We start from the raw sequence: 12,633 nt of genomic DNA on the forward strand, positions 1-12,633 counted from the left end.
TTTTTTTTATTTTAGATGATGATAGCGTCACAATCATTTTTAACACTTAACCATTATTATATACTTTGGCTGTTCAAAAAATAGCAGATATACAAGCTCATCACTTCGTGCTGCGCTATGAGCTTGTAGAGCTGCCATTTTTGAAAAATGTTGAACTCAAATCTTTTGCTTCTGGAGGTCCCATATTTTAACCCATTCAATCCGGGAAAGCATCTGTGTCACTTTAGATTTCTTTGGCTATACCGAGTGCCGCGCTATGAGCTTGGAGGCAGAGTGCTCGCCTGTAGTGTAGTTGTTGAGCAGCAACAACAACACGTTGTCAACACAACAGTGTTGACAATAAACCTGTCACAATTTCTTACAGAATTGTCTGATCGCACTTTATTTATTATTATATTAGATCAGTTTTGCACGATCGTTAGAATCGTTTCCATTCATCAGTAATAAAAACAGCTGGATGAAATTAACAGAAATATGATATTTGCATCATTTCCTTCCATGTCCTTGTCCACACTCTTTTAACCTGGCATCAAGTTGGCCAAACATGTTAATTATTATGATTATTGGTACTGGCCATTGTCAGTCATTTCATTGTATTTTTTTTTTTCAGAAAACAGGTTTTGTATATTTTAAGTTATCTGTCATACAAAGCCTTATATCGCTGCTGTCAGGCAGAAACCTCTTATCTCCATATTTTAACTTTGTGTTTTTTCGTAATTTAATGCCCTACTGTACTTGATCATACCACAGTGTCACACAAAAGCCTCAAAAGTAGCAGATCTGCAAGCTCAAAACGTGAAGCGACGCAGTTTGAGCTTGTAGATCTGCTACTTTTACAGTTTTTTTATTTGAATACTGAAAAGTAACAGTTTTGGACATATGACCCGGCAGTGACGATATGCAAACATAAATGTAAATTTGTAATTTATGTTCCTATGTTAAATGCCAAAAAACACAATTAAATCATTATAATCGCAATTATTTGTATGACAATTCATCGTCAACTAAAATGTCATGACTGCCCCTAGCCTTAACAAGACCGAAGAGCTGATCATGGACTACAGGAAGACAGACAGAGAGCGTACGCCCATCTACACTGCATGACAGTGCAGCCAAGGTTTTAATAGTTTAGGATTTTTAATTTTAGTTCAAGTTTGTTTTGATTTTTTCCCCCTACTCCAATTAGTTTTAATTCATTTCCAGAGTGGATGTTCTGGTTTTTATTAGTTTTTATTATCGAAAATGCTAATAGTTTTAGTTTTTATACTTATTTTTTTTAGTATTAGTGTTAGTTTTTATACTTTTTTTTATACAAGTGACGTCACGGACCACGAGGTGCCGTAGGGTGGTGCCGACAGCCAGTGTAAAACTGGTATATTGAAATAAATAGATTAAGATTTCATATCATCCCAATAAGCTTATAAATACATTGACAAAACCAACGGCATTTTGTCTATAATTTCAGTTTGTTGTAGTTAGTTTTGTAAACACACAATACAGTTTCAGTTAGTTATCGTTTCTTTTTTAATTCTTGTTTTTATTTATTTCAGTTATTAAAGTTAATAAAAAAGTTTTTTTTTATTCTTTTCGTTAGTTTTCGTTAACTATAATAACCTTGGGGGGAAAGTGTCAGCAATCTTTCCTCTGTGTCCACATCACTGAGAAACTCATCTGGGACATTATATATACATAACTGTACATACATACATATATACATACATACATACATACATACATTATACACACTGAACGGGTAGTGAAGAAAGCACAACAACGTCTCTACTTTCTCAAGCGACTGAAGGTCTGTTTGGTTTGAGGGTTTGGTATGGGTCTCATTGAAGGTCCTACAGGCCTTCCACTAGATGCACCACCGGAATAACCGTTTCCGGAACCGGGTTTTATCACACTTAAGGAATCGGACAGTTAAGAGGAATCCCAGCCCTAATCCTGACTGGCTGCGTCACTTCCTGGTATGGGACCTGTACCGACCTCAACCGCAGAGCAATGCAGAGGGTCGTGACTGAGGACAACTGAGTGCATCCATGCAGTGGCTGTGGAGCTTCCCTCATACAGGACCATAATACAGTATGAGGGACGCTGTATCAGCAAAGCTCGCAGGATCAAAGATCTTTGCCATCCCGACCACAAACGGTTTCAGATTCTGCCATGTGGGCCCTGGCTCCGTACTGCTACTGGCAGTAGATCGCTAAATAGCTGCTTCCCTCTGAACAATCGAGTTTAAGCTTGAGAAAACGCTAATACCCATGGTTTCCCTTCATATCATTCATACTTGGTTTTGCCAAAATAGCTGTGAAATAGGTATTATTATTGCAATCAAAGTGGTCTGGAATAGTCAATTACATAAAGCGTGTCCCTATTTTGGGATGAACATTCTGCTCTCCAAGTTCTCCGCTTGTAAATCTGCTATTTTCGACGAAGATATTTAGTGTATAGTGGGGGGGGAATTAGGGGGCCTAGTATCGACCCCTGGGGGACTCCGGTCAGTAAGTATATAGGGTTTAAGTGGTTAGTTTGTTGAAACCGCCAGAAACTCTGATTAAAGAATAATAACTGGTTTGGTCTCTCTGACTGATATATTATATATGACATCATTATTTGGTCCAGTGGTGTTCAACCTAAAGGTTCGGGCCTCCCACAGAGTTAATCCAACAGGTCGTGAGATGATTAATGTCGAGGGGGAAGAAGAAAAACTAAATTCTGATAACAAATCTGGTTTCAGTCTTTGGGCTTTTTCTCTAATCTCTGATTCTTTTGTGAAATTGGAGCATTCGAACATGCATGGGAATGAAAACATGTGAGGGAAAAACGTATTATAAAATATTTGTTGGAGCCGTTAACTCAGACATCTGAAATGTTTGCTTTTTGTGAGACGCCAAAAGCCAAAAAGGTTGGAAACCACAGCATTCATGTGTTGCATTTTAACAATGTGTTGCATTATGAAAGCGTCATTGTTTCAAACCTTCATCTGAAAGGTAACTTTAGCAAATAAAGCTGTCAAATACATTTTGTGCAGTAGAAAGTAACAATGTTTCCAAATGAAAAGTGGAAGTATGAAGCAGCATAATATAAATACTAATAAGTAAATAAGTACCTCAAATGTGTACTCAAGGTGCTGTAACTGACATTTTTTGGTTCAAAAGTTAAAGTCTCCCTGTCTCTCCAGCTCTTTATTAAATAGAAAATGCATTTTCAGGTTTGACAACAATGTCATCCAATTAGGAAAGAGAACCCATCTATCAGCTTCATTTTTATACTGTTCCAACTACAAATTTTCAACCCTTTTCATGCCAAGGACCCCTTAAATGATATACATTTGGCCGCGGACCCCCATCTGAAAATGTCTTGTGCCAGGGACCCCCAGAAGAGAAGATTTGTGTTTAAAAATGCAAAATTCTACAAAATTCTTCAAACACTTTCAAGATTTTTCGAAAATGTTCAAAAACGGCAATTATACAGAGCTCGCAGCGCGGCACAAAGTGACACGCTGTGAGCTTGAATATCTGCTATTTTGGAATAGCCAACGTATACAATATGGAACAGGGGTGAAAATGTATAGACACCTTTTGCTGGGGACCCCCTGAAACCCCCTCAAGGACCACTGGTGGTCCCCGGACCACTGATTGAGAACCACTGCTGTATCCTAATATGAGTTCTCTCTCCTGATTGGATGAAATAGGTTGCCCAAAATTTGGACGTCACAGAAGACGACTATTAGACGACTGTAAGACGTCACAGCCTGGCCACACAAAGTCCAAGAGGATCCACATTGGAGCCAAGCGGTTCGCATGTGGTTCCATGAGATCCGCATAATTCAAATTTGTTTGTGTGTACATTTTTTGAAGAAACAAGCTGGGCTTTTGACTCAAAACAGACACATCATTTCTGCCGTGATCTACGAGCACGCAGAAGAACACACAGCCGGAATGCCAACAGCCGGTAAATTGTGGCTCTGGCCGTGTTGTCATTTCACATTTCACGGCCGTGTCATCGAGTACCTCTCACTGTCTACATTCATATTACAGCTACACAGTGGTGGAAGAAGTACTCAGATATTTTAAGTAAAAGTATCAATACTGCAATATAGAAATACTCTGTTACAAGTAAAAGTCCGGGATTCAAAATGTACTTGAGTAAAAGTACAAAAGTATTGGTATCAAAATATAATTAAGGTACAAAATTAGAAAGTACGCATTATGCAGAAGGTCCCTTTTCACAAGTTTTCAAATGTATAAAATGTATGTAAAATAGCAGCTCTACAAGCTCACAATGCGTCGCATCGCGACGCATTGTGAGTTTGTAGATCTGCTATTTTCAAATGGCTGAAATGTATATAGGGCTGAAGTGGTTAATGAAGTGGTGTTTTGTAATAATAATCAAAATCTCTAAATTAACTATAACTAAAGTTTTCAAATAATTTTAGTGTAGTAAAAGAGGCAATATTTGCCTCTGAGATGGAGTGGAGTAGAAGTAAAAGTACAGAAAATTGGAAATACTCAAGTAAAGTCAAAATACCTCAAAATTGTACTTAAGTACAGTACTTGAGTACATGATATACTTAGTTACTTTACACCACTGTAGCTACAGTATTGCTTAACTTGTGTACCGTTTGGACAACAGCGTCACATGCCGGAAATAGCCAGATCTACAAGCTCACGATGGACGCGTCGTGAGCTTGTAGATCTGACTATTTCCGTCACGCGTGACTCCGCCGCAAGACGAAGCATAAACCCAGGCCTTACTGTATGTGTGCCGCCTACCACAAAATGTTTGGGAGCTACAAACAATCATTGTCAATATCATAAGAGTTTAACATCTGTTCGTATTGCTGCATGCTTCTCCAATTAAGAGCTGGCATTGTTTGCATCGCGGATGAAAGCCTGGGTTCTGTTGCTTGAGAGTTCTCAGATCAACCCCCCCCAAAAAAAGCCATGCTGTGATCATGTTGCATGCATCACGTCCACTGAGGATACATACATACATACATACAGTGGTTGTACCTTCATAATGTCAGGAGTGGCACCCCTCTGGCGCCTCTGTGGTACCACCTACTTTTGTGGTACCACTTTTTTCTCTGTGGTGCCACTAGATGGCGGCAGAGAGCAACTAATGCCCAGACATAGGCAGGTTGTGTTTATTTGAGACAGGGCTGCTTTCAGTCAACAGATAAAAGCTGCAATTGAAGCTGAACTTGTTGAGAAGTGAAACAAATAATTGTATGGGTTATATTATCAAGATGTATTTTGGTAAATTGCACTCAGTGGGCTACTAAATATAACCCTCAGGAATGAAAGGGTGAATGCATTTCAAAGTGATTGTTATTTTTATTTTTTGTAAACATAGAAAATAATGCAGTCCTTAGGATGAATTCAAAAGCAATTGTTTCTTTAAACACAACTGTGTTTCATGGTGGAAGAAGTACACAGACATTTTACTTAAGTAAAAGTAGCAATACCACAATATAGAAATACTCTATTACAACTAAAAGGCCTGTGTTCAAAATGTTACTTAGCCTAAGTAGTCTAACTAGTAACTAAAGTTTTCAAATAATTGTAGTGGAGTAAAAGTACAATATTTGCCTCTGCAGATGTAGTGGAGTAGAAGTAAAAGTACAGTAATACTCCAGTAAAGTAAAATACACCTCAACATTATTCATTAATTTCTAGGCGCCCCAACCTGGAATCAAACCCTGCTCTGCAAATTGTAAGGCCAACCTCTACTCCACTACACTACTGGTACAGTGATAAGTCTGTGGGGTCAGGACGTGTCTCGTTCTCTATGTTCTGTGCACTACTCCTTGGAAAGTCAGATAAAAAGCTTGCAGCTCCCAAAGCTGCTACTGTCTGAGAGCAGTAACTAGTAACTATAGTAGTCAACTAAAAGCATTATTTAACTACTGTCCGGCACAATTATATTGTTTTAGAATGTGAAACAGTTAAATGAACACAGGAGAGTATAATGTACTAACTAACTAAGGACCCCAATTTAAACAAGCCATATGGCTTTCTTATTCCTATTTAGCAGCCAGCTTCCTATTTAGTCGACCTTGGATTTGAACTGTACATTCATGTGCTTTTTGTCTGCAAACTTCTAAATAAAGTATTCAATCAATCAAAAAACTTTTCATGGTTGGAAAAACAGAGAGAGAATGAGAGTTTTCATCTGAAGAATTGCTGGGATCCACAGAAAATCTCAGTCAGTCTGTCAACGACATGCAACAACATGCAAATTAACTGGTTTAGCACCTTGGCCAGGGTCTTTTGTTTGTATAGCCACACTTCATTGTCATCACAATGGACTTAGAGCCCAGGAGTTGTGGCCTCCCCCCACACACACACAAGCACACTTTTTCAATTGCAGTTTGTTTTCATTTGATTTTAAGTGGATTTGCTAGTTTCGTTTTTAGTTTGTGAAAAGGCTTAGTTTTAGTTGAGTTTTTAAATTAGTTTCAGTGTTAATTTTAGTTGTATTATTGTAAGGGTAGTCAGGGGCAATATTCAACAAGCTCAGAATAGTGAAAATGGCAGATCTACAAGCTCACAACACGTTGCATTGCTACAACTGCTGTTGTCATCGGCTGTGTGGAGACAGAAATGAAAATTGATTCAGATTTGTTGCTTCATCATTCTGAATCAGCTTTGCTTAATCATTCATCAAAAGTTATGGAAGCTCTAATGAAGGAACGCGACTCAACTGGTGACGTTGACAGAGAAGCATCAGAAAGATTCATCAGACTTACAAACATCCCATCAGAGAGAATTTGATGCATTTGGGGTTGACCTTAAAAATGCAGTCGATGCCCACTGAAGACAGAGAGAAAAACTCTAAAAATTTAATGAAAACAAAGTGCAATTGAAAACATGTAGTCAAACAAAAATACAAATGTGTGCGTGTGTGAGGATAAAATCTCTGTTGATTTATCTCTGAGAGGGTAGCCTAAAAATGTATGTATCCACTAGTAAAGTTACTCTGGTTTGGTAACAAAATGTAAAGTGCGTTATAAATAAAATCCATTATTATTATTATTATTATTACTCTCAGAAAGTAGCAGCTTTGGGAGCTGCAAGCTTTTTATCTGACTTTCCAAGGAGTAGTGCACAGAACATAGAGAGCGAGACACGTCCTGACCCCACAGATTTATCACTGTACCAGTAGTGTAGTGGAGTAGAGAGTGGTCTTACAGGTTACAGAGCAGGGTTTGATTCCAGGTTAGGGTGCCTAGAACTTACATGTGCATAATGTTGAGGTGTTTTTTTACTTTACTGGAGTATTACTGTACTTTTACTTCTACTCCACTACATCTGCAGAGGCAAATATTGTACTTTCACTCCACTACAATTATTTGAAAGCTTTAGTTACTTTGCAGATATAAATTGTTATATTATAAAACATACATATTAACCACTTTAGCCCTATTTTATACCACAGCCATTTGAAAATAGCCGTTCTACAAGGTAGATCAGCTACTTTAAAACATTTTAGTACTTTTGGTACTTTAAGTATATTTTGATGCCAATACCGTTGTACTTTTACTCAAGTAACATTGCACTGTTACAGCTGGAAGTGAGATGCCCCATTCTGTGTGTAATGTCTTCTGATCTCATACAGCCATCATGTCTACTGTACCAATAGTCTAGAGGTTAGTGAGATGGTTCTCCAAGGTTGGAGGTCAGGGTACGATTCTTGCTTGGGTTGCATAGAACCTTGGGAAACATGTTGAGGTGTTGAGATGCAGATATAAATTGTTATATTATAAAACATACATATTAACCACTTTAGCCCTTTTTATACCACGGCCATTTGAAAATAGCCGATCTACAAGGTAGATTGGCTACTATAAAACATTTTAGTACTTTTGGAACTTTAAGTATATTTTGATGCCAATACCTTTGTACTTTTACTCAAGTAACATTTTGAACACAGGCCTTTTAGTTGTAATAGAGTATTTTTATATTGTGGTATTGCTTTTACTTTAGTAAAATGTCTGTGCACTTCTTCCACCATGAAACACAGTTGTGTTTAAAGAAACCATTGCTTTTGAATTCATCCTAAGGACTATGCATTATTTTCTATGTTTACAAAAAATAAAAATAACATTCACTTTTAAATGCATTCACCCTTCCCCTGTTGCTAATAATGTACTGTAGAGTTCATGGACTCACATGCGCCACATGGTGGCCGTTCAGCCACACTACACCTTAAAAAAAGGTGTCAAATGTGGCACCACCAAGTAGTAGTGGCGCCTCTGTGGCACCACAGAGGCACTCAGATGGTATTACTGCCATTCTCAAGTGCTAACCACTGTACATACATACATACATACATACATACATACATACATACATACATACATACATACATACATACATACATACATACATACATACATACATACATACATACATACATACATACATACATACATACATAGATAGATAGATAGATAGATAGATAGATAGCACGGATGCCAAAACATGCTCTTATAGTCTAATTTAATTCATTTACCCAGGGTAGAACCACATTTCTTTGCAAGCGGGCCCTTTGCCAAGAAGTAGATTGTTGATCTACTTCTGATCTACTAGTTGATTTTGTCGACTACAACTATGACGAAAAATGGTCTTCGACTACCTTTTTTCACAACCAAATAAAAACTAAATAAAAACGAAGCTATATGATGACTAAAACTTAGACTAGATATATTGACAATTTGGTCAACAAATAAAAGCTAGACTAAAATGTTAGTGAGGGACGAGAGGAGAAGATATAATTTTGTGTGTGGTTGCGCTCGGGTGTACGTTCTACAAGATCTACAAGTCCAAGCCTTTTTTTCTATGCCTTGATTTTACTTAGTTTTAATCTACTTTTTTACCCCGTATTTTTTTGCACTGTTTTATGCCAATGATTTATTAACCATAATTCGAGGAAATCTAGGAATTCAAGAAAAATCAAGGAATAAATAACAATTCCATTAATAATTATTAAAGTTAACCCATTGAGACCTGAAGCCGATTCTATATGTCTCCTAAATCTCAACAGTTTTCTGAAAAACGTATGTTTCTATATCAGTGGTGCTCAATCTTTTTCATGTCAAGGACCCCCAAAACGATATGTATTTGGCCGCGGACCCCCATCAAAATATTTTGTTCCAGGGACCCCCAGAAACAAAGATTTGAGTTAAAAATGTTCGCTTTAAATATATATATATTTCAAAGATTTGCACACATTTTCACGATTTTTGAATAGCCCAAAGTGTAAAATAATGCTTTTTAGCTCAAATCTAAAAATGACACAATTCCAGGTCTTAATCATACAGTCTATGGTCTTAATGGGTTAAGCTACAAAATAGTACAAATAATAATGGTTTAAAAAAAAGAATAAACTAGAGAAAGTGCTCCTCGGAGCACAGGTCTCCGCCAGGTCAGGTACGTTATTCTGGCCTCCTGGTGGCGCTATAATAGGCCAATGTGAAAAGGGTGCCATTTATTCTTAGGTCTTTCACGGCAATCAGACACTGCATTCATGATTTGAGGAATTTTGTTCCAAAAATGTGTTTTGCTAAATTAGACCTGCTGGTGGCGCTATAACAGGCCAATGTGAAAAGGGTGGCATTTCTTCCTCGGCCTAGTGGGAATGTGTGTGTGAAATTTCACGGAAATCGCAAGCTGCATGCATAGTTTGAGGCATTTTGTTCAAAACGGACCAATCCTGCAAACTTTGGAAGCCAACCATAGGCAATCAGGATGGAATATGGGAAATCGGACAGATCCGTGTTGATCACATGACTATAGAGATACTGTGTACGGATTTGCATGATATATGGATAAAATCTGTAGGAGTAATGTAAAAAAATGTGTTTTGCACAAATCGGCCTCCTGGTGGCGCTATAACAGGCCCATGCGAAAAAATTGGGGCAGAGGTTCTGAATTGGCATCCAGGGAGTGTGTGTGCACAGTTTCGGAGCGAACGGGCCAACGGTGCCGGAGATTAGCTGGTAACACACAGACAGGACACACACACACACACACACACACACACACACACACACGGACGGACGGACGGAAGGACGGACGGAGGGTAAAACATACTCTCTCGCCATGCCTTCGGCCTGGCGGAGACAATAATATAAATAAAGTGTAGCGTTAGCAAGATGAGGGTGTGAAGGTCCCTGCTGTTTTCTGTAAATTGCTGGTATTGATGACAATGTGATTTGAATTGTTGTTGTATGTCTTGTATGTCCTGATTATGAATTGAATACATAGGACCACAATGGAAACAAGCCCTCAGGGCTTTTTGTGTTATCCTTTTAGCATTGCTTGTGTAATTGTACTTGCTGTACTGTTTGCAATTTGTTAATCAACTATTCAATCAAAGAAGACAAGAACTGAATGTCCAGGCGCTTAAGTTCATAATGCTGAAATTGATTTGAATTTATTTTTACGACATTGGTATCGGCAATTATACATGGCGTCCCTATATTTTGGGCATGTCATTATAAGAGTTTTCAAATTTCGACAAGCTACAATCTCAACGCATTGCGAGCTTGTAGATTGACTATTTTGCAACGTTTTTGAGTAGGGCTTTTTGCGCTGAGCTTATGGATTTTCTTTTATGGGTTTGAGTGGTTAAATAAAAAGTACTTTATTTATATATTCATTCTTAGAACGTAAATGTTCTCAAACAGAAACCTTAATCAAATCTCTATGAAGAAAATTATTTTTTCACCCTTTTTTTTAAAGATATTTTTGGGGGCTTTTTAGGCCTTTATTTATAGTTTACGGTAGAGGCAGACAGGAAACAGGGAGAGAGAGATGGGGAGAGACATGCAGCAAAGATTGTCGGGACCGGGACTCGAACCCTGAATGCGCTGTCAGGCTACATCGGAGCCGAAAAAGTGTACTTTTTGACAAAATATTGGTCATAGGACCAGCCAGGTGGACAGGACAGCAGAGCGGTCAGTCCAGATGAGATGCTGATGGTCAGGACGTAGTTCAGGGTGGGGTCAATGTCCTCGAGCAGGAAGAAGGAAGTGATGATGAGGAGCAGGAACAGGCTGTTGTTGTAAAAGATGGAGAAGGTGGTGGCCTGGTCCTCTGCCACCTGATTGGTCTTCCGCAGGATCCTCTCGCCCTTTTCCTTGCGGGACACCATGCGGTTGTCGACCTCAGACAGATTCCCGGTCACCTCCTTGACAACGGCGTCTTCTGGCAGCTTCTGGGCAATTTTGCATTTGAGGGCCAACGTGACGTTCTTGTAGGCGAAGGCCACCAGGTAGGTGCTGACTAGAGTCATCAGAACGAAAAGAACGGCTTGTGACCAGGTCAGATCCATGTGTAAGATCCTCCAGAACAACCAGGTGGGAGTGGCAGAGACAATGAGGGCGAACCCATAGAACAGAGAGGTGGACGTGGCTGAGAGCTTCTTGCTTTGGTCCTGCTGGAGAAGACCTTCCTCTGAAAGATCTTCCTCGGAATGCGGCTTGCTGCCGCTGCCTTTAGGTGCCATGATGGATGTTCAGCGCGAGCAGCTCTCCTCCTAGTCCATGACAGAAAGAAAACTGACGTGTGTTGATTTAAGTCTGCTTCCGGAGTCTTTGCTACGTCAGTCATGCATGATGTCAGTCGTCTGTGATGTGTCTATGACTTATGACTCCAAATTTGGCCAAGGTTTCAGCCCGATCAAAGACCCATTGACTTCCGCTACAAAGTTAAAGTTATTTAACGAAAAGTAAAAAGAAACGTGAAAAGAAATGTCTGGAGGTACTTCTGTGGCCTACTGGCAGTGTGCATAAGAAATCTGGTGCTGATCAGTCCAGCAGTACCCCAAAATAATCATATTGGGACTCGTGACCCCCGGACCCTCCCGACATTATTATTTCTTTAGACTTTTTAGGGGCTAGCATTCATGAATAATTAGTCCTACATGTTTTTTTAATACTGAATGTTCTGATCAAAAAGACAATAAACAACACTGACACATGATATGATTAATTTACTTTCTTATTGCTTCATTTATTATTCTCATAACGTTTTTACATGAGAAACTGTCCAGCAAAAAAAAAGCGAAACAAATACAATATGTGAAACTATACACTGTCGGTTTGCTTTTCCACACAATATATTTTAACCGGCATTAAAACATCTGACAGCACTTTTAAAGTCTGTGACAATTAATATTAATTGTATTGGCCTGGCCGTACCTTGTTGCGAGATTAGTGGGATGGTTGCGCTTGTTTGTTTGAACAAAGAAACAATATTCTGGGTTCTATGTTGCTCACTGCAACACGAAGATCATCTTCAACTCTGCTGAGTCGTGATCTGTATTTAGTTTTTAAACAAGTGAGCGCAGAAAACGTCTTTTCACAGAGATATGTGGAAGGAAAATGAATAAGAACATCCATTGCTGCTTTTGACAGTCCCGTGTATTGTGCAGCCATGGAAAGACAGAATTCCTCCAGTGTGGATGATGTGAATTTGATCTGTAATGTCCGATCAGATGAAAGGTCCAACAGTGAGTCCTGAAGTTCAGAGACAAGTGAGCCCCCGCGGACGCAGTTGGAAAAAGGATGACGTATGCAATCATATCTTTGCATATCTCAGAAAGAAAATTGACACGTGT

General features: G+C 38.9%; 1 protein-coding gene across 1 annotated transcript in view; it reads right to left on the reverse strand.

Annotated features, from left to right (window-relative positions):
- Nucleotides 1-11,520, reverse strand: part of LOC311054070 (translocon-associated protein subunit gamma-like) — a gene marked incomplete at both ends in the record, with an annotated part of 22,182 nt that extends 10,662 nt beyond the window's left edge. Inside the window, one exon of the mRNA XM_084069950.1 lies at nt 10,916-11,520. Within this exon, the coding sequence (XP_083926076.1) occupies nt 10,916-11,520 (605 nt within the window). The remainder of the gene's footprint in view (nt 1-10,915) is intronic.
- Between the last annotated feature and the right edge of the window lie 1,113 nt (nt 11,521-12,633).

This window comes from Gymnoscopelus microlampas, assembly GCF_963454915.1.
Source record: "Gymnoscopelus microlampas genome assembly, chromosome: 10".
Lineage (NCBI taxonomy): Eukaryota > Metazoa > Chordata > Actinopteri > Myctophiformes > Myctophidae > Gymnoscopelus > Gymnoscopelus microlampas.